This window comes from Podarcis raffonei, chromosome 4 (assembly GCF_027172205.1).
Source record: "Podarcis raffonei isolate rPodRaf1 chromosome 4, rPodRaf1.pri, whole genome shotgun sequence".
In the NCBI taxonomy this organism is placed as follows: domain Eukaryota; kingdom Metazoa; phylum Chordata; class Lepidosauria; order Squamata; family Lacertidae; genus Podarcis; species Podarcis raffonei.
The window spans coordinates 27272772-27293381 of record NC_070605.1 but is presented as its reverse complement, the minus strand read 5'-3'; the positions used below and the strand labels follow the sequence as shown (position 1 = coordinate 27293381).

Below are 20610 nucleotides of genomic sequence, written 5' to 3'. Positions count from 1 at the left end.
TAAGCCTGGCATCTAGAAAGTTGCTTTTGGCATGCCCAGATGGATTTCTGCCATGTGTTCCCCTTTGAACAGCAGGCGCTTTCAGTCATCTTGTGAACCAGTGTTGAAAGGACTTTTCAGAAGCAGTTTACCACACAGTATTAGGTAAGGTAAAGGTAAAGGACCCCTGGACAGTTAAGTCCAGTCAAAGGCAACTATGGGGTTGTGGCGCTCATTTTGCTTTCAAGCTGAGAGAGCTGGCGTTTGTCCACAGACAGCTTTCCGGGTCATGTGATTAGCATGACTAAACCGCTTCTGGTGCAACATACACCATGACAGAAACCAGAGCGCATAGAAACACCGTTTACCTTCCCGCTACAGTGGTACCTATTTATCTACTTGCACTGGTGTGTTTTCAAACTGTGAGGTTGACAGGAGCTGGGACAGAGCAACGAGAGCTCACGGATTCAAACCGCTGACCTTCTGATCAGCAAGCCCAAGAGGCTCAGTGGTTTAGACCACAGCACCACCCGCTCCCCTAGATTCTAATACCTAGACGGTATTAGAGACTGCTATTCAATAATTTAAATTACCTTCATTTGGCTAGTGGAATTAGTTACATAGTTCTATGCAGCTTGGCCTATATCCGGCCTGATTTCAATATGCTAATATAACAAGGGTTTCTGGAAAATGAAGGGGAGGGGTCCACACATAAAAAAGTGATATTTAATTATTTTATTTAAATAGTTTTATTTTGCAATTGTATAACTCAGATCCTCGCAGCATTTTACAAAATCAGTTGTAATTCTTTCCCCGTGTTTACATACAGAATGAAACACCAGTCTGTAAGTTCTTTTTTTTTTTTAAGGGGGGGATTTAAATGTGCATTTGAATAGGCTCAAAGAGCAACCCTAGCCACCATCTGGTAAAATGGAAATACTCTCATTTAAGCCAAGTTCAGACTAACAAAGTTCGACAAACGTGAAATCCAAATACTTTCAAACTTTGCTTGCCCTAAGTTTAAAGAGCAGGTCACTATCAAACAGAGGGATATGCATATTGGCACTGTCTCTTTCACAGTTTCATTCTGTTGCAATCCAGCACTCAGTTGTGGGGTTGCAGAGTCAATTAATACAAAAGTAATGCAAGGAAGCTGCATACTTGCAAATGCACGAACAAACAGAATCAGTACAAAAATAAATTATTCTTATAAATGTATGTTTTATAAAACAGTCTGTTCAGCGGGGGCTGACGTCAAGGTTGGTGCTCACTTGACTTTGTACGATAAAGCCTGTTTGAAACGTCGCTTGAGATCTTGCATGTTAGGTGATTTGGGTCGAGAAATGAGGGACGACCGCCTTTTGTCTCCGCTGCCACAGCTGTGCAACTTACTCACTTCTTTACAAAGATACTGAAATACATCACATACACCTTGGCAGCTATCGCTGGTGGAGATTTCTAGAAACACACTGCCCAGTTCATTGGCCAGCTGCAGGCCATCGCTGGCCGCCACCTGTCTGGAGTGAGCCAAGTCGCCTTTGTTGCCTACAATGACAACAGGGACTTTAGACTCTGGACGGATTTTCCGGATGTGTTGATAAAGGGGACGGATGGACTGGTAACTACGGTAGTCTGTAATGGAATAGACTAAGACAACACCGTCTGCCCACTTCAGGCACCTGGAGAGCGAATCCAACATCTGTGCAACATCTTCTTGCACCTGGAAAGAAAAAGAGCACATAGATTTAAATAAATGAGATACAAGTGGGAAACTTTTCAACAGCAACTATATCAAATGCCTTTCCAAATAAGAAGAGGTTTGCTTCAAGACGGGCTGGTTGCTTTGGAAACAGAAAATCCAGCTTGAAATCTGTTGCTGGCATAGCTGTTCCCAACTTGATGTCCGCCAGATGTTTTGGACTACAAATACCATCAGCCTCAGCCAGTGTGGTCAACAGTCAAGGCTGATGGGAATTGTAGTCCAAAGTGTCTGGAGGACACCAGGTTGGGGGAGGCTGTCTTAGCCAATAGCCAGTTCACAAGCTCACAAAGGAAGCTGCCTTATGCAGTCAGACTATTGGTGAATCTAGCTTAGTACTGTCTACACTGACGGCAGCAGTACCTGGAGATGCCAGGAATTGAACCTGGGATCTTCTGCGTGCAAAGGAGATTCTCTACAACTGTTGAAAAATGCTGGCTTGAATTAAGCCCTCTTGAAAATACAGTGGGTCTTCTGAAATGCCTACAAGTTACTTGCTGATTGTGGACACAGACAATTGCCGAGCAATTCCACATTCTATGCAGCAAATCTTTTCCATTTGTTTCCTCCAACCCTTTAACCATTGAACTTCAGTCACAGAACGCCATTTGCATTAATGTGCAGATTGCATCAATGAACGTTAAAGATAGCAGCCTACTCCTATCAATGGGAATTTCCCCAGCAACATTCACATCTACTGATGGAATGAATCAAACCTCAAAAGGCCGACAGAATGGACATATTTATGATTGTTTCCGTACCTCAATACATCCTGGGGTGTCTTGGATTTGCAAGAAAATCTGGTCACCTTCAACGTGAACGAGCCTTGAATAGAGATTGCCTGGAGAAAGAAAAACGGAAGCTCATTTAAAAACTGTTGCACTATTTGGAGGTAGGAGGTATATTATAAAGAAGCAGGGGAACTGATGTTAAACACATTCTTTCTCCATGGGGGTGTAGTGTAAATAAAAGGAACCGGTGTGGTCAGAGAATTGGGGAGGCTTAGCCAGGCACCTCACTGGGTGACCAAGAGTCATTCGCATTTTCTCAGCCTAATTTACCTTTTTATGTTGCTGTGAAGATAAAAACTAACATACACTTTCCTGGGCTCTTTGGAGGAAGGGTGTGATTCTATTCATTTGTTAGTGTTTATTTATTATATCTCTCGCCCTCCAATGAGCTCCTGGTGCTTCATTCCTCTTCCCCATTTTATCCTCACAAGAACCCTGCGAGGGAGGCTAGGCTGACAAATAGTCATTTGCCTAAGGTCATCCAGGAAGCTTCATGGCAGAGTTGAAATCAGAAACTGGATCTCTCCAGATCTAGTCTTAGACTCAGTCTAACCACGCTAGACCTAGGGTCTGCAAAATGATATGGTTATATTAAAAAAGAAAACCACAACACTGCTTCTTCCCTGTCCTCAGAAGCACAGGAGAAGGGCTGGATGGTGTTATGGGAAGCATAAACAGATCCATTTCCCAGACTTTCCTGGAACGGAACCATTCCAGAGGAGCAAAACAAGGCTATACTGTATGTGCATGGTCCCCACAAGCACCAGACCCAGATTCACATAGAGATTCTATGAAAGAAAGAGGCTCACCTGTATTGGGTTCATAGTCTCCAATGAACCTCCTGGTTAGGTACCGTACAATCATAGCTGGAAAGAAACGAGAGTTGTTGGGTTACTAGCGGTGACAGGTGGCAAAGGAAGACGCATCAAACGACACACATCCCTTTGATAAAAATAGCATTTGCAAAAAAAGGTGGGGGCTGCGATGATGTCCTGCTACAAGCAGCCACACAAAGCATTCAGCAAAATGAGTGTGGTCTCCTTAGCTACGACGCCTGCTTGCCAGCGCAGGCATCTCCCGCCTATAACGCAACAGGCGCGTAGAGTCTGCTTCGAAAGCAACTCTCTTCCCTGAATATGTTCGCAGCTTCTTTGTGTCAGGAGAAGATCTGCATGTACATGCCTCCGTGGCTTTGGGAGAGCATTCCCCCAGAAGCCATTCACTCACTCATTCATTCATTCTGGGAGACAAGAGGGCTGAAATGTGGATGGCTTTGGGAACAGAGGTGGCTGCCTTGCAACAAGCCAGGAAAATTATCCTTCCCGCTTACCGGGGGGGCGGGGGGGGGCGGTCCGCCCTGGGTATCATCCCTGAGGGGGTGACAAAATGGCACACCACGGGGGACGGCACTTACCACAGGGTAAGGGCCTGCAGCACACCCAAGCTATGCGTCTCTCCTGGGAGTGATGGGTGCTGCACTGCCCAAAACAGCAGTGTGGGGCTTGTACCCGTGAGGCAAACTCCATGGGCAGCTCACCACACCACCCCCCTGGGTGCATTGCCACGGCACCCCCGTGAGCGGCTCGCCCTGTCCCCACCGTCCTGCCCCCACGCCCCTGCTGCTTACTACTGCCTGCACAAGGGCAGCCAATGCAGATGTTGTGAACTGCAACTCCCATCAGCGCTGCTAATGGTCAGGGATGAAGGGGGCTATAGCTCACAAAATCTGGAGGGCATCGGGGTGCGGGGTGGGGAGAGAGAGTTACCGGTAGTCCACCAGCATCTGGCAGCTGCCTTATAGGCACATCAAACCAAGGATGCATCTAGCTCCAGAGTGGGCACACTGACCAGGAACTGAGATTCCTGCATTGCAGGGGGTTCGACTCCATGACTCTTGGGGTCCCTTCCACCTCTACAATTCTATGATTACAAGGGTGGGGCAAACGGGACCTTTCGCATTCAAAACACGCGCTCGCCCCGCTTCGGCTCCATCCCGCTTTGCAGCAGCCCCTCCGCGGACACGGCGGTGACCTTGGCGCTTACCGCTTTTCCCCACGCTCCCCGTTCCCAGCACAGCCAGCTTCACGTCCTTGACCAGGTAGTCGGAGGGGCACTCCTGGATCGGAGCTAAAAGGTAGTTGTGAGACATGATCGACAGCCGCATGGGGATAGGCTCCCCTTCCTCCTGCGCCCGGCGAGGCGAAGACGAATCCGGAGGGGCGCAGCTAGCGGCGGCGGCGAGGCGACCTTTCCAGAGTGTAGCTGGAGGCGAGGCGAGGAAGGACAGCGAACCAGCCTTCCGGCTCCAGCCTCTGCTCCGGATCGCAGCCGCCGAGCCTTTAAAGCGCGCCGGGCGGCGGGCGGGCGGGAGCTGTCTCCGCCCCTTCGCCTCCATCTATGGGCAGGGTAAGGGCCGGCGGTGCGTGCGCACGAGGGCCGGGAGCTGTGCGCGCACCGCGCCGAGCGCCGCCCAGCGCAGACCGTGGGAGATGCCCGCGGTTCCAATGCAGGTTCCAATGGCGCTCCAAGGTTTTCGGCGGCAGCGAAACGAGGGAGCTTTGTGTAGGGGCGCGCTTTATTGGAGAGCCGCGGCTGGATCCTGGCTTGCGGCATGGATGGGCGTGAATGAATGGGAGCCCCCCAGCTCCGCACGCGCCGGGAGTGCCTACGTGAATAAAATGTGGAGAGGTGGGGTTTCCAATATTTTATTGGAGGGGACCTTGGTCTCTAGGAGTCTGCTCCTATGGAGCGCACAGACTGCCAAAAGGCAGAGGGTGACCCAGTAAGGCAAAGCCAACAAAAAAGGTAAAGGAAACGCATCTCCAAAAAAAGGAGGATAGAAGATGACCCAGGTTTGTGCAACATTTGCGTTAGCTGATGTAGATAGAATTTAGAAATCATGGCTGCGGGTTAACAAGAAATACAATACATTTCACACTGCGGTTTCGCTGCGGTCAGGTCTGCTGTACACGTGCTCAGTTTTAGTCCAGGTCAGTGCTGACTATTGATGGCCTCTGTTGTCTAAACTGAGGGTCCTTTATCTTTTAACCAGACTGGACAGCCCTTCAAATATAGGACTGCCCTCTGTAAAGCAAGATGCTGGTCACTATGTTAAAATATGGTGCTTCTTTTTATCCCACCCATTTCTACACTTTATTTTTGATTTGATGAATACAAGAGATTGAATTGGTTTTTAAAATGGGTTAAGAAATACAAGTGTAGTGCAGTCCTGTGCACTTGCTCTCATGTGCCTTTGCAAGTTTACTAAGCCTCACTACATCCTATGGATTCAGCTCACCTGGGGCTGCCTCCACCTATGACCTGTTTTGTGTGGAATTGCTATGCTTTGTTCACTTACATTTTATGGGGCATCACGACATCATCAAAGAAGTCTTCAAGCTCCTCCAGACGGCACTTTTATTGGGCATGTGTCCTGATTTGTTCACGTGGAACTTACCTGGAGGTTAGACCATGTCTGGTCTTTACTGAACATTTGGTCTGATTTGCTTGCTGGGCAGGGGGATCTAAGACAATGGGGATTCATCCTGGTTTCACCTTGATTTGCTTGTTCATTGGTTATACATATTTAGAATCACAGAAGCTTAGAAGTGCAGAGTTTGAAGGAACCATGATGGGTTATCTAGACCAACCCCCATTTTGCTCACCATGGGGCCCAGACCCACAACCCTGAGATTATGAGTTTCATGCTGTACCGACTGAGCTATGCTCATCCCATGCTTCTTAAGAGCATTTCCTTAGCATGACCCCTCCATCTTTTATCAGAAGTTGTTCCCCCCTCCCATTGTATGGCTATCATGTATCAGGTATGCTTAGGATGATGTACCTGTACACCTCAATACATCTTCAGTATTATCCTTCCAGTCATGCCATTTTTAGAAACCTATCCTTTGTGCTTCTTTGCCAATATAAAAATTATTTTAGAAAAGTGCACGTAATTAAATACAGTTGGATTTACATCACAGGTTGTGTTCCCTGTTCATTGCGCACTCGCCGTGTTTCCAGTGCTGTATTTTTAAATCCCTGTTATGCATATGTGCCCTGTGCTTTGTTACAAAAGCCTATTGTTTTGATGCATTGTTTCTCAAACTGGTTTCACACCAATCGGAGTCCTTAAGCTGCTCCTAATTCGTCTCGAGCCATATGTGAACACCTTTGCAAAAGGTGAAGAGAACAAACGCCAAGGTACACCTGCATTGGAATAACTGGACGCCTTCCTTTGCTCCAGCTGCAACAAAATATGTCTTTCCTGTATCGGTCTGTACAGCCACAGCAGTGTGCTGTAACTCGCCAATGGTTTGTCTCCACCCAGGAAGGAACACTCTTCCATTGTCTCCCGAGACAGACGGATGCCAGCCATGTTACCAGTGCCCACTGGTGTGAATACAAACAGAAATGAATGAAGCTGCGCTGACATGAACAGCTAGGGAGGGAAGGAGCCGTGAAACATGCCGGAAAAACAATTTCACTGCACTTGTAAGGGAGCCATGTGAACACACCCTAAGTAATTCTGCACAGGACCCGGCTGCCCCTCTGTGTACAGCTGTCATGGGAAGCAATGTTACCTGCAACATGTGTGAAGTGCGGCTGTCACAAACACACATCATGTTTGTGTCCTTTAAGCGTCTTTTTACATAATCTGGAAACCATGATCCAATCAGGGCGTCTGGCAACAGAAGCCTGCTTATAGTGGCTTCTATTGTATGAAAATTAAAATTGCAGCGATTCTGTTTTCATGCCAGTGAAACTATTCTCTCAGAAGAATAGCTGCAGACCACATGCGAGAGCAGTTTTCTAGCGCAAAGCAGCCATGAGCTCATAAGTGCAGAAGAAGAAAAAGAGTTTGGATTTGATATCCCGCTTTATCACTACCCTAAGGAGTCTCAAAGCGGCTAACATTCTCCTTTCCCTTCTTCCCCCACAACAAACACCCTGTGAGGTGAGTGAGGCTGAGAGATTTCAGAGAAGTGTGATTAGCCCAAGGTCACCCAGCAGCTGCATGTGGAGGAGTGGGGAAGCGAACCCAGTTCACCAGATTACAAGTCCTTCTGGATCAGACCAAAGGCTCATTCGTTGCAACACCCTGCTCTCATATCGACCAGCCAGGTGTCTGTGGGAAGCCCCAAAGCAGGGCTTGACTAGCGATAGCGCTAGTCACTTGCGATACCCAGCCACTGCTATTCAAAGGCATACTGTCAATGATGCAGTACAGATGCTCTCCGAACCAATTCAGGGATATCAGATGGGTGTGCACAGTTGTTTAAAGATATATTTATACAAAGCCTATGTGACAACTGCGTGACAAAACAGATGGGGCGAAAGGATTGGTCTGTAAGGACAGGAGGCGTTCTGTGGAAGAATGCTAAAAAGTTACTAAAACATTTTATTGGGGAGGAAAGGTTCCTATAGCTACCATAGTAGGCATGCATCTGGTGTGGCATAGGATAGGACTGTCTGCTACAGAGCTACAGTTCCTAACAACCTTAGCAAGCTACACTTCCCAGAATTCTTTGGGGTGAAGGAGTCCTGTGCTTGGAATGTGCTTTAAGTATATTGTGTGGGCCTGCAGCTGCCATGTAGTTGGATGTAGGGTGCTTGGTAAGGGTCTGTTCCTCAGAACCATTTCTGTTCCTCAGAACCATTTCTTATCCTAAGCGGGAAACGGACTCCTTCAGACCAAAGGAGTTCAGGACGTGAGGGATTTCAAAGCACCGCTTCCAAGGATGTGAGGTGGCAGCCTTTCACCTTTGTTGCGATTAGCGGAGACGCTATATGTACTTTTCCTAACTGCAAAAGTAAAGCTGCTTCACTGAGTGTTACTGAGAGCAGCTATGGGGAGAGCGAGGTGACAGGGATAGGGAGCTGGGAGAACCAGCCCACAGCCCCCTTCCCTCAGCTTACTCCCAGTCCCTGCCCCAAGCGCTGTAGAGTTGGAAAGGACTCTTGAGTGTCATTTAGTACAACCCCCTGCAACACAGGAATATTTTGACCAACGTGGGGTTCAAACTCAGGACCTGAGTGGGGGCAGTGGTGGGTGAGAGGACCATGGGGTACACAAGCTAAAAATGACCCAATCCACATGGTCAATAATGATCAAAGCCTGTGCTTCCCAAACTTGGGTCTCTAACTGTTTTTTGGACTACAATTCCCATCATTCCTAGTAAGCAGGGCCAGTGGTCAGTGATGATGGGAATTGTAGTCTGAAAACAACTGGATTGGGGAACACTAGAGAGCTTCACATTGATTGCTTCTAGTTGGGTTGATAGGAACTGTAGTCTAAATACTTCTGGGTATCACAATGTTGGCTCCCCTGGCATATCTAGCTAGACTTGTGTGATTTTACTGAGAAGAGTTTAAACTATAGCAGCCTCCGGGACAAGCTTTTGTTATTCTCCTCTTCCAGATTTTTATCTCTGGTAACAGTGTTATGCGTGTTTGTTGTGTCTCATGTGCCTCTCCGGTTTGCTCATAAACAATGTCATTAAAATTTGAATTTCTCAGTCATGTTGTGAAATGAGTAAAAAAGAAAAGGAAAGAGTGCAATATTGCTTTTGTAACTGCAGTAAACCCACATTGCAAAAAATATTACACTGCACTACTAATCTACTTTTTAAGCTAGCTTTGGAAGGAGCAGTAAAATTGTTGAACATATTTTTCTCCCCTGTGTAAAAATAAAATAAAACTACTGACACACTAAAAGAAATGAGCTCCCGTTTTAGTCCTCTAGAGGGATGCGCTTCATAGCTGTTTGGCTGAAATCTGTAAGAAAAAGAAACACCCTCACATATAAGAGAGATGAGAGGCACCATTATGTGGAGCCACATGAAACATCGCAGCTAATATAGGCGCGTTCTGAGATGGTTTATTAGCTGACACTCTGAATTGTTCCCTTCCAGTGTGAATTCAATTTCATGGGTGTGAATGCACCGCAAGCAGACCAGCGATACAGGGCATGTCATTGCCAGTTCAGAGCAGTTCCGAAAATGTGGCAAAAGGTTGTGTACTTGGATGATTCAAAAAGGGAACCTGCAAGAAAATGTTGCAGTATGGAGTGCTCCTGCCTAGCATTGGGCCAGACAGTCTTTCACACTCCCTCCTTCTCTTGCCTAAAAATGACCCAATCCCCATGGTCAATAATGATCAAAGTGGTTCCTAAAAGCTGTCAGCATGTGACAGCAGCCATATCCCGGGAATGGTTTTGACTGGCTAAACCAGGTGACGGCAGCCAATGGGTCTCAGAATCTCAGTGAGTTAGGGGCTGCCCCTGCAATAATTTATATTTATATGCTGCCCATCTGATTGGGTTGTCCCCGCCACTCTAGGCAGCTTCCAACAAATTAAATAAAACACAGTAAGACATCAAACATTAAAAACTTCCTTATCCAGAGCAGCCTTCAGATGCCTTCTAAAAGTCAGATAGTTGTTCATTTCCTTGACATCTGACGGGAGGGCGTTCCACAGGGTGAGCACGATTACTGAGAAGGCCCTCTGCCTGTTTCCCTGTAACTTCACTTTTGGCTGTGAGGGAACTGCCAGAAGGCCCTCGGCGCTGGACCTCAGTGTCTGAGCTGGATGATGGGGGTGGACATGTATCCTTCAGGTACATGGGGCCGAAGCCATTTAGGACTTTAAAAGTCAACACCAACCCTTTGAATTGTGCTTGGTAATGTACTGGGAGCCAACGTAGATATTTCAGGACTGGTGTTACGTGGTTCTGGCAGCCGTTCCTAGTCACCAGTCTGGCAACCGCATTCCGGGTTAGTTGTAGTTTCTGAGCCACCTTCAAAGGTAGCCCCATATAGAGCGCATTGCAGTAATCCAAACGGGAGATTATTATTGGAATACTCTTGGGCAAGACAGCTTCTGTAGCTGCCCCACCCTGGAAGTTTCCCACCTCACTGCAGCAGAGGAATTCTGGGTATTCTTGTAAGTGGCTCTGTTGGAGTGTAGGCCTCTAGCAGATGCCCAACTAGGCTGACTTTTGAATCTACCTGTGCTTACCACAGTATGGACTGAAGAATCCAGGAGGGCCACAACACCTTGCATTAGAGCTCTGCAATCTACTGACCCCCCAAAATGCATTTCCTTTAGGAACACAGGAAGTTGCCTTATATTGAACCAGGTGCGTTGGCCCCTCTGCCTCAGTATCGCCACACTGACGGGCAGCAGTTCCCCAGGGTTTCAGGCAGGATCCTCTCTCAGCCCTCCCTGGGGATGCCAGAGATTGAATATGAGGCCTTCTTCTTGCACAACAAGTGCTCCGCTACTGAGGTGTGACACTTTCCCAAGCAATGGGAGGTTGACCAGCAAAGGGACAATTAGGAGCCATGCCCCATACGAGAGCAGAGAAGTCTGTTTTCCTTTATACTGCTCATATAAACTTGTTTATTGCACTTGCATGGGGAAAGGTAACAAATATGAATTGAGAGGCTGTTTTTCTGTCTCCTCCTTTCTTCAAGTGGCAACACCTGAGTGCAGGATTTGTTGATTCAAGGCTACAAACAAAAGCTGGAATATTGCCTATTGTCATTTCCTCGAACAATCTGCTGACAACAGATTCGAAATTACCACCCATCCCCGCTCCTGCATCCTCTTGAGCTGTGCAAATATGGCTCATAGGTGCAGGCTTGAAAACAGATGTGCGTGTCTGTGTTTTCCTTCTCTGCGTACAGCCAGCATCCTCTTGTGCCTGTATTTCTTCTCAGTGAGCAGAAAGGAAATACAAGTTGCTGCTTGAAGGGACTAGTAAAGCAAATGGCAAAAGGGTTGAGGCTCCCTGCTTGTAGAACCACGGGTCATTTTACATTTTGTCAGTTCATTATTATTTAACTTGCTCTGTCTTTTCAATGGTGGATATCCTAAGAAGTGTCCAAATACATAGCTAACAAACAATTTTCCGATGGTTGTAAACTGCTCCCTAGACATTTTCAGTTGAATGGCGGGTATGGAAATGTTTTAAATAAAGTATCAGAATAACCCAATTATCAGCATATGGTTTAAAGCAGCCTTATATTAATGAACTACTCTGGAAGCTGTGGGTGAACAGGAACTCCATGCAGGCAACTCAAGAGGCTGATGTCTCTCTTGCACCCAGAAAAAAGTCAAGTCTGCCGGCATAGAAATACATTGGGCTGCTGCTGCTGCTGCTGCTGCTGCAGGGGGAGGGATAAAGGGTAGCCCATTGCACATCACCAAAAAGAGAAAACAGAGCTATCATGTCTAGTTGCCATTGGCCACTGTGAAAATAAGACTGTCTAATCCTCTTTTAAAGCCATTCAAGTGGGCATCCATCATCATCATCATCATCATTATTATTATTATTATGATTTGTATACCGCCCTTCATTCCAAGATCTTAGGGCAGTTCGCAAGGTAAAAACACAAGGTAAAAACACAAACAAATGGTAAAACAAAATACACCCCCCCAGCGCATTTAAAAGGCTGCAGGGTGTTAATCAGCCAGTGGCTTGGTTGAGGAAGAATGTTTTCACCCGGTGCCTAAAATATATATAATGAAGGCGCCTGACAAACCTCCCTGGGGAGAGCATTCCACAAACAGGGAGCCACGGCAGAAAAAGCCTACTCTTGGATTGCCACCCTTCGGACCTCTCAGGGAGGAGACACACAAAGAAGGGCCTCAGGTGAGGAACAGAGTCCAGGTTGGTTTATGTGGGGAGAGGCGGTCCTTGAGGTATTGCAGTCCTGAGCTGTTTACACACAGATTCATAGGTGAGGGGAGAGACTTCATCAGGCAAGGCCTTCTTCCACCTGCCTTGCCCCAGCCTCTGGCCCTAAAAAGGTAAAGGACCCCCGACAGTTAAGTCCAGTCGCGAACGACTCTGGGGTTGTGGCGCTCATCTCGCTTTACTGGCCGAGGAAGCCAATGTTTCTCCACAGACAGTTTTTCCAGGTCATGTGGCCAGCATGACTAAGCCGCTTCTGGCCAAACCAGAGCAGTGCATGGAAACACTGTTTACCTTCCCACCAGAGCGGTACCTATTTATCTATTTGCACTCTGACGTGCTTTCGAACTGCTAGGTTGGCAGGAGTTGACTGAGCAATGGGAGCTCACCCTGTCGTGGGGATTCAAACTGCCGACCTTCCAATCAGCAAGCCCTAGGCTCAGCGGTCCTGGAGGAAGAACTGTGAGGGGAGAGACTTCATCAGGTAAGGCCTCCTTCCACCTGCCTTGCTCCACCCTCTAGCCTCTGCTTCTCAATTTGTATTGTATTATTTTATGCACTGTGGCTTGCCATTGTTTTGATTGTAGTTTAGAAAATATTTATTGTAATTGTTAAAGAGTGAATTTCTGCTAAATTTTTATATGCTGGTATTATTATTCTATACTATTGCTGAATGTTATGTTTTTGATGTAGTTTGCTTAAAGTTATGTTTTATTATCACATTTTTGTATTGGATTAGATTGTTATAAGGTGTACATTCCTTGTTTCCTCAGCTTGTAAACCACCTTGGGTATTGTAAGATAGATGGTATACAAATTAAATTTATTTTGTCTGCCTTCACTCATTGCCCTGAGTTCCAGTATTATGAGAAAAGGACAGAAGAACCTCCTGGATCAGCCCATTTGCCCTGGTCCAGCATCCTGTTCTCACAGTGGCCAGCTGGAAGCCTGTGGACCCAGCCACAGCAGCACTCTAGCCTCCAGCAACTGGTATTCAGAAGCAATAATGCCTCATCTGAGCTTGGAACAAAGGGGACTTGCTTGCATGTCCTTTAACCCTTTTCACATGTGCAAAATGGAGATCCCACACCTGGGACAGTGGAGAAGCATGTGCTACTTGTAATGTTTTGTAGTGGGCAACTCTGAACCCGACTGAATCACGCTCTCATCAATGTTTCTCCCATAGAATAGTACAGTCACTTTTTCTATTCAGTTCATTTCAACAATGAAACCACATAGCTAAATAGGAAGCTTATTTTGCCCACCTACATTTTTATTTGATAAAAAGAGAGAAAAACCTTGATAGGTTTCCAGTCAAAAGCTGCTGCTTTTAATAATGTAACCTATTTCTGACTCCCATCTTTTGCTTTCTGCAGCTCTCTGTAAAAGTGCACATTTGTATGGCACTCCTGAAACATACACCACATGGTCTGAAGTGGCTTTGACTCTTTCAATGTATTTTGACCCATCAAGAATGAGCTGGCCAGGTATACGTTGAATGACAGGTGTGGGGGTGAGGATACAGAGCTAAGACTGGATGAGACAGAAGATGGAATAGCAGCAAACAAGGAGAAGGACCGCAGAAGATTCAGAAATGGAAATACTTGAAAAAGGATGCTAATGAAGAGAACATAGGGGGATAAGCCAGAGAAAGAAACTAAGACACAGATCAAGACTTAAATAGTATAAAAAGGTGACATCTTTAGAAGATTGAAAAATGTGCTGCTCCAAAATCTGTTGGTAGAATGTACAGCCAAGGGGAAAGACATGGTGCTTTCTGGCACAACTTGTTCTGAGGATGGATATTATGCTTTTTATGTAGAATGACAGAAAATAACACATAGGAAGCTGACTTATAGTCAGACCATTGGTCCATCTAGCTCAGACAGATGGAGGTTCTTCAGTTTCAGGTAGGAAATCTCCCAGCCCTACCTGGACATGACAAGAATTGAATCTGGAACAGCCAGCATGTAATCAGATACCCTGTCACTGAGCTACAGACCTTCACCCTTAACCTATAATCTGATGGTGGTTTTAAGGGAATCCTTGGTAAAAATTACAAGGGCCCCTAAGAATGCATGCTGCGGTTCTTTTTGGAAGGCACCAGATCTGTGTTTTGTCAGCAGAGATCCGATGTCTGACATCACAGTACTCGTGGTGTAGAACCCATAAAAAAAACCATGCAATTTCTAGGATGTTTTACCAGAACCAGTGTTTTCTGTTGACATACCAGCCCATTCATCCCATTTTTTATCTCCCAGATCACTCTTTTCTCACCATTCCCCACAGATGTTTTCTGTAGAAGGAAGTCACGCAGCAGGGTGACAAGGCTAAAATGAAGAATTAATCATATTTAAAGATCGACATGGGTTTAAAATCTCACACTAAGTTGACCCCCTAGTGTTGGTGGGGGCAAGAGGCAAATGTACTGGAAAGGGGGTAGAGGAAGGGAAATAAGGGATGCTGTCATCCCTTATCCTGAGACAATAAAGGACAAAAAACTTCATTGGAGACTCGATTCCTTTTTGAGAGGCTACTCAGTTCAGCAACTTCAGCCCAACTGTAGTTGAATCACCAAGTGATTAAACTGGGCTATGTTGGTGTATTTTTGGAACATTACTCCTGTAGCTACAGAAAGCATAATTGTACTAAGCCATCAAGGACAAGAGGAAAGCACAATCAATGAAATGAACAGCACTTAATTTATAAGAACAAAGGGTATTTTTTAGAGTCTGCTAGATGTCAAACTCTCAATTCACACAGGTGATCTACGTGCCATTTTCCCACACACACAGGCATAGAATGGGCGGCTGGAATGTGCTCAACTTTTCCAAAATGGATTTTGTTGACCAAAGTTTGTAAAGATATAGCTTGGCATAGATAACGGAGATAAATAACCCTTACTGATCAAAAGCTGGACTCCATCTGCATGTACCCTTTATAGACTGAAAAAAAAACTTGGTTTCTGCTTCATCCCATTAGTGTAAGAGAATAGGTTGATTTCATTAGCCAAATGATAAGTTGCGTATAGACACACACACACACAGGCAACAAACATTTTGTGTGCATTTAATTGATGTGCAACCACAGACGTATGAGTCCTTTTGGACCCAGAAGAGGGCAGAAAGGGGGCGGAACAGGTCGGGCTCATTCATGCTCTGCCGATGCATACAGGGGGCCAGGAATGGAACCCACACAAAACGGTCATTGCATGTATCAATCACATCCTAGATTGACACACCTAGAACTCAAGTTACTAAATTTTATAACCCAAACCAATGCTTTGAGAGACTATGCTAATCAGTTCTAACTAATAAGTATTATTTATGTATTTTTAAACATCCAGCTCACTTAGCTGGAATTAAATCAACAGCATACCCACAAGTAAGAATTTTGGGCCAATTTATAGTGCATTGGGGATTGGACAGCCCTTAGGGGCGAGAAAGAACTTGGCTACCTTTAAGTGATCATTTCTGCCTATAATTTAACTCAACACTCCATTCATGCCAAATAGTTCTAGCCTTTTTACAAGAGCACAGTGCTTGTTAAGAATAATTTGACCACACCAACACAAACTTAGGTCCTCAACATGGTATTTTATTTTGTTTACATACACTATGCCATAAACTCATATGGAATTGGTTCCAGCAGCTCTGGCTCCTTGCCATTGTTTCTCACAAAGTGGGCTTCTCTTGGAGGAGCAGGCTAGAAGGCAGAAACAGAAATTTAAACATAAATCCAAGTTACAATAGCATTGTTTAGTCCAGGTGCCATCTGTTGGGCTTTCCTTGTTTTTACTGCAGCGCTATGTCCCTAGAACACAAAAATCTACAATACTTTGGACTTGAGAAAGCATGGCACCTCGTCTTGCAATATGGCAACTAATAATTCTATGCATGAATCATTTTACAATTTGTTAAATATATTTTCCCCTAGCAAGTTTGCTGTATCACTTGAGAATAGGATGAGTCACACAGTAGCAATTTTTTAAAACAAGCCAACAGCAGCTTTCTTCCCCCCGCCCCCCATAATATGCACAAAGATTACCTACTAGCACTGAAAATAACTTTATAAAAATAATACCAAGGCTAAATGCATTTGAAACATACTTGGATTATGCAGAAAACCCCCCACTAGTGTTTATGACTAAACTTTGTTCTAATCTGAAAAATGTGTTAATGGAATTAATTACCTGACATTCTTCTTGTCAGAAACTTAATTGCTTCCTGACATCTTAGTCACATAGAATGTTCAAACCACTTCCGCCAACCCCCTCCCTTTGTTTGCAGACAAAGCACATACACTTTGTTCACATCTCAATACATTACCTGGCGTTTTAGTTCAAACCAAATTCCCTTTTCCTTTCCTTCTTTTTTCTTTCTTTCATTTTCTTTCACACGCTGCAAGAAGCTGTCTCTGCTCTTTGAGTGCTTAATATGCTCAATTCGCACATTAATTCTCTTGGCCAGAATCTTGCCCCTAAACACAGAACACAACACTGTTAGATTTAGCAGCTTTTCCTGTGGGATTTCCCCCCAAAAAAACAAGTAGGACTAACAGTTGAGCCCAAGTTACCATGCTGGTTTCAGAGCATAGCCAACTCTGATTGCTGTAGGAACATGTAAGCTTTCAGATTTTGAAGAACTTTTCAGTATGTTTCCTTTGACAGGATCCAAGCCAATTAAGTATTAACTGGTTGGGTTTTAAAAGGATATTGTCTCTGCCCCACCTGAATGGCCAATGGAGACAACAAATGTCTAACTGGCAAAGTGAATGGGGAGAAAGGAATCCACTACTACAATTAAAGCTCCAAACCATTTTAGTAGCACTTACTTAACTTTCTTGTTCACAATAATGCCCACAGCATGCTGGGTAATGTTGTATACCCTTCCTGTCTTGCCATGGTAACATTTGTGGGGCATGCCTTTCTGAATTGTGCCCATGCCCTGTTAAGAAAAGACAGACAGAAAATATTACCATAGCTTATCTTACAAAAAAATGTCAAAGATATATTGAACTAAAGCAGTTGCAATCATAACATTAGCAACATGTCCCAAAAGCTTCCAATATCAGATATCAGAAACAACATGTTTAAAAATATATATTTGTCCCAAAGTCCTCCAATGTCAGGTTCCCAAGCTTTAACTAGACTAAGCATCTGTCTAATAATTAAACTATCAAGTAAGCTACTATGTTTTGGATTATACAGTGGGTAATATCTAGCAAGTCATACTCAGAATAGTCCTATTGCAAACAATGGACTAGATTTCAATTGGTCTACTCTGCGAATGGACTAGCATTGTATATCAAGCAATGTTTACCATTTGAAATAAAATTCTAGAGCAAAGTACTGGGTCTTCCAGTTGCTTACTTATCCTGTTGCAGGAAATCAGATCATGCAGCAGCCATATCCAAACTGATGAATGGTTTGCCAATACACGCATGGTTGCCACAATTATCCTTACACATTAATGCTATCTTAAAATATTCAATCAAATAAAATTAAATCTGAAGAACTGGACATCTCTGGTTTGCTTTCAGTGCCGGTGAAATGATTTGCTCACTTTGCTATTACAAAAGCAATCATAAGAGACAATCATCATCAAGCTCCAGAGTGTTATGAAATAAAAATTTCAAGTAAAGTTCTGTATCAGCAATAGTGTGATATACTGAAGAGGGCAACCTTCTGGCAAATTAATACTCCTCTGTGTATTTTCCAAATTACATTGTAAGATGAAATGCAAATATGAGCATGGTTCAAATCCCAGCATTCAATACTCTAGGCAGGGCAAGCAAAACAGTATTTGTTATTCTGTTAGATTGTATTTAATTTGAATTCTGTTTTAGAAGGACAATAAGAGAACTACAGTATTAGATTTTGCATTAAGAGCAGCATTTTTAAATTTAAAAATACCTTTATGTCAACAATGTCACCCTTCTTATAGATGCGCATGTAGGTAGCGAGAGGGACCACACCTATGAAAAAATGTAACAATAATCAATCATATGTTTACTTAAGTTAGTTTTTTATGTTTAGCTTGAGAAAGAGGTGGTTGAGAGTGTATATTATAGGCATCTTCAAATAACTAATGGGCTAATACATGAGGGATGGAGAAAGCTTTTTTTCTCTTGCTCTGAAAGATAGTACCTGAACCAATGGATTCAAGTTACAAGAAAGGAGATTCAAACTAAACATCAGAAAGAACATTCTGACAGTAAGAGCTGTTTGACAATGGAATGGACTCCCTTGGGAAGGTGGTGGACTCTCCTTTCTTGGAGGATTTTAAGCAGAGGTTGGAATAGTTGACCTTTGGGATCTCTTAAATACATCCCTTGGGATGTATTAAAACTGACTTACAACATTCAGGCTATATAAGTAAAATAAGCTACACATAGAAGCAATTCCTCTTCCCAAAGCCCCTCTATTAGTGCTGCTTTCTGAGCTTTCTAGCCTGCATCTACAGATTTCTAGCAGTGTGTATGTAATGACATTTTTCAATAAATTAAAGATGCGTAACTCTCAGCTGATACTGATAGCATATGGACTATGGGGTGTGAAAGTTCACCTGACCTTGGTGGTCACATCAGTTTACTGAAATAACCCTTATTCCTGGATCAACTAGAGGCAACAAACCCACTGACCAACTAAACTAGCTGAACAAATATTCCCTACCATGTTTGCGAAAGGGTCTTGAGAACATGTAACGTGTCCCCCTCCTCTTCCCCTTGGTGTTGGTCATCTTGAAGGTTTACTGAAAGAGAAAATACAATTGGATCAAAAATTAACAGAAAATAAAATTAAAACATGCACATTGGTAGCTTTCCCCCAAAGCAAATAACAATGAGAAGGGGCGTATGTCAAGATTGTCAGGGGGGAGGGATTATATACCCCTCATACTACAATACTGCAGAAGAGCCCTTGTCTAGTATTAAACACGTTTAGCATCATATCTCATTTGAGCCTGAATATCTTGTCAGAATAATTACCCATGCAACATATTGAAATCCATAAACATGCATTTTACCCCCAGGTATCTACACCCACTTTTGCTTGCATGTGGATACACACAATACCCTCCAAAACACTTCCAAGTTCATTTGCACATGCATAGTTAAGCCACAGGTTCAGTCTCTGCTACCTCCAGTATAAAAAAAAAACACAGGAGTTGAGGCGTTACAAAAGATCTCCCTTACCCAAGCCTCTGGATAAGCCACTGACGCTCAAGAGCAGGCGAATTTGGGGGGGGGTGAATCTCCATAAAGCAGCCTTTCTCAACATGTGTCCCCAGATGTTGAACTACAACTCCCATCACCCCTAGCTAGCAAGGCCAGAGCTCAAAGATGATGGGGGTTGTAGTCCAACATCTGGGGACCCACAGGTTGAGAACCGCTGCAAGGATAAGAAACGTTTCCAGGAGAGACTATACACCTTAGTGACATCTAGACCTTTTGAGGCTTCCCAGCCCTGCCACTCGAGGTCCTGCCTTAACTGGAGAAGCCAGGGACGGGAGCCTGGGGCCTTCTGCATGCAAGGCATGCGCTCAGCCCACTTCTGGACGAGGAGGAGAAAGCAAGAGGCGGCGGCCATCGCAAACCTCCACGTGCGCTTGGATCGCACCCGTTGCTTCCGTTTCCTCCCAGGCCAGTGCACCCCACTAGCGCCGCTCCCGGGTCCGAGTGCCGCAGCCGCCGCCCTCTCCCACATAGCCAACCTTCCCCCTCTTCCCATCCCTCCCAAAGGCCAGGCCGCCCTCGGCGAAACGGCTCTCGCTCCCTCGCCCTCCCCACTTCCAAGCGCCGCCCGGCGCAGTTCCCCTCTCCGGTTCCCCGCCGCCGGCCCATTTCGCGCCAAAGCCCCTCACGGACCCGGCACAAGTGGCCCCCCAGGAGTGGAAGAGGAGCAGCCGAGCTCCACCGTGTACCTGTAAGATGGCGTCCGAGGCCGAAAGGAAAGAAGGCGGGGCTTCCTGCGCTCTTCGCTCCTTCCTGCCCGCGTGCAGGGGCCCTCCGGGATGTAGGGCTGTCCCGCAGAAACGCCGGAGTGTATGCGACGTCGGGTGCTGGCGTGGAAACTTAATATGTATAGGAAGCGAGACGGATGCTGGGGAGAAAGCAGCCGAGCAGCCGAATCTGTCTTCCGTAGTACTGTGAACGGATGCAGGCAGTTGTCGTAGACGCTCTTTCCAGGAGGCACTTGCAAGTCAAAAGGGAGCCCGGGACCAAGGAGCTGACCCCGCCCACACAGGCGTTAGGCAGAGCGTGCGGCTGGCTGCCGTCACGTGGTCCCAGGGAGCCGGTTGAATGGAGTCATGTGCCGCTGTGAATAGCACCATCTATGTAATAACTGGATGTTGCAAGCAGCAGATAGGCTGTGTTCGACAT

At 45.3% G+C, this 20610-nt stretch overlaps 2 protein-coding genes and 2 non-coding genes across 5 annotated transcripts; all 4 read right to left on the bottom strand.

Annotated features, from left to right (window-relative positions):
- Positions 1-699: 699 nt before the first annotated feature.
- Positions 700-5123, bottom strand: RASL11A (RAS like family 11 member A). Its single transcript, XM_053385936.1, has 4 exons — positions 4573-5123; positions 3339-3395; positions 2500-2579; positions 700-1699 (listed from the first exon to the last, which is right to left on the bottom strand). Exons 1-4 carry the CDS (start codon positions 4922-4924, stop codon positions 1247-1249), a joined length of 942 nt encoding a protein of 313 aa, XP_053241911.1. The 5' UTR covers positions 4925-5123; the 3' UTR covers positions 700-1246.
- Positions 5124-15804: 10681 nt separating this feature from the next.
- On the bottom strand, positions 15805-20228 carry RPL21 (ribosomal protein L21). Of its 2 annotated transcripts, none has more exons than XM_053385933.1 (6): positions 20151-20228; positions 18902-18980; positions 18143-18204; positions 17062-17174; positions 16557-16707; positions 15805-15933 (listed from the first exon to the last, which is right to left on the bottom strand). In XM_053385933.1, exons 2-6 carry the CDS (start codon positions 18966-18968, stop codon positions 15844-15846), a joined length of 483 nt encoding a protein of 160 aa, XP_053241908.1. In that variant the 5' UTR covers positions 18969-18980; positions 20151-20228; the 3' UTR covers positions 15805-15843. The 2 variants fall into 2 exon arrangements, with proteins under 2 accessions (XP_053241908.1, XP_053241909.1); XM_053385934.1 differs by having other exon boundaries at positions 20095-20183.
- On the bottom strand, positions 16880-17011 carry LOC128413284 (small nucleolar RNA SNORA27). Its single transcript, XR_008330305.1, has one exon. It is a non-coding gene; the product is annotated as a small nucleolar RNA SNORA27 (small nucleolar RNA).
- On the bottom strand, positions 17761-17837 carry LOC128413272 (small nucleolar RNA SNORD102). Its single transcript, XR_008330294.1, has one exon. It is a non-coding gene; the product is annotated as a small nucleolar RNA SNORD102 (small nucleolar RNA).
- Positions 20229-20610: the final 382 nt, after the last annotated feature.

Coding starts and splice junctions, on each gene's coding strand:
- RASL11A (XM_053385936.1), bottom strand. CDS start 4,924: ATGGAGGCGAAGGGGCGGAGACAGCTCCCGCCCGCCCGCCGCCCGGCG. Junction 3,396..4,572: donor GGGGAGCGTGGGGAAAAGCG/GTAAGCGCCAAG, acceptor GTTTCTTTCCAG/CTATGATTGTACGGTACCTA. Junction 1,700..2,499: donor ACACCCCAGGATGTATTGAG/GTACGGAAACAA, acceptor TTTTCTTTCCAG/GTGCAAGAAGATGTTGCACA.
- RPL21 (XM_053385933.1), bottom strand. CDS start 18,968: ATGACCAACACCAAGGGGAAGAGGAGGGGGACACGTTACATGTTCTCA. Junction 17,175..18,142: donor GTGACATTGTTGACATAAAG/GTATTTTTAAAT, acceptor TTTTCTTAACAG/GGCATGGGCACAATTCAGAA. Junction 16,708..17,061: donor ATTGTGAACAAGAAAGTTAA/GTAAGTGCTACT, acceptor TTCTGTGTTTAG/GGGCAAGATTCTGGCCAAGA.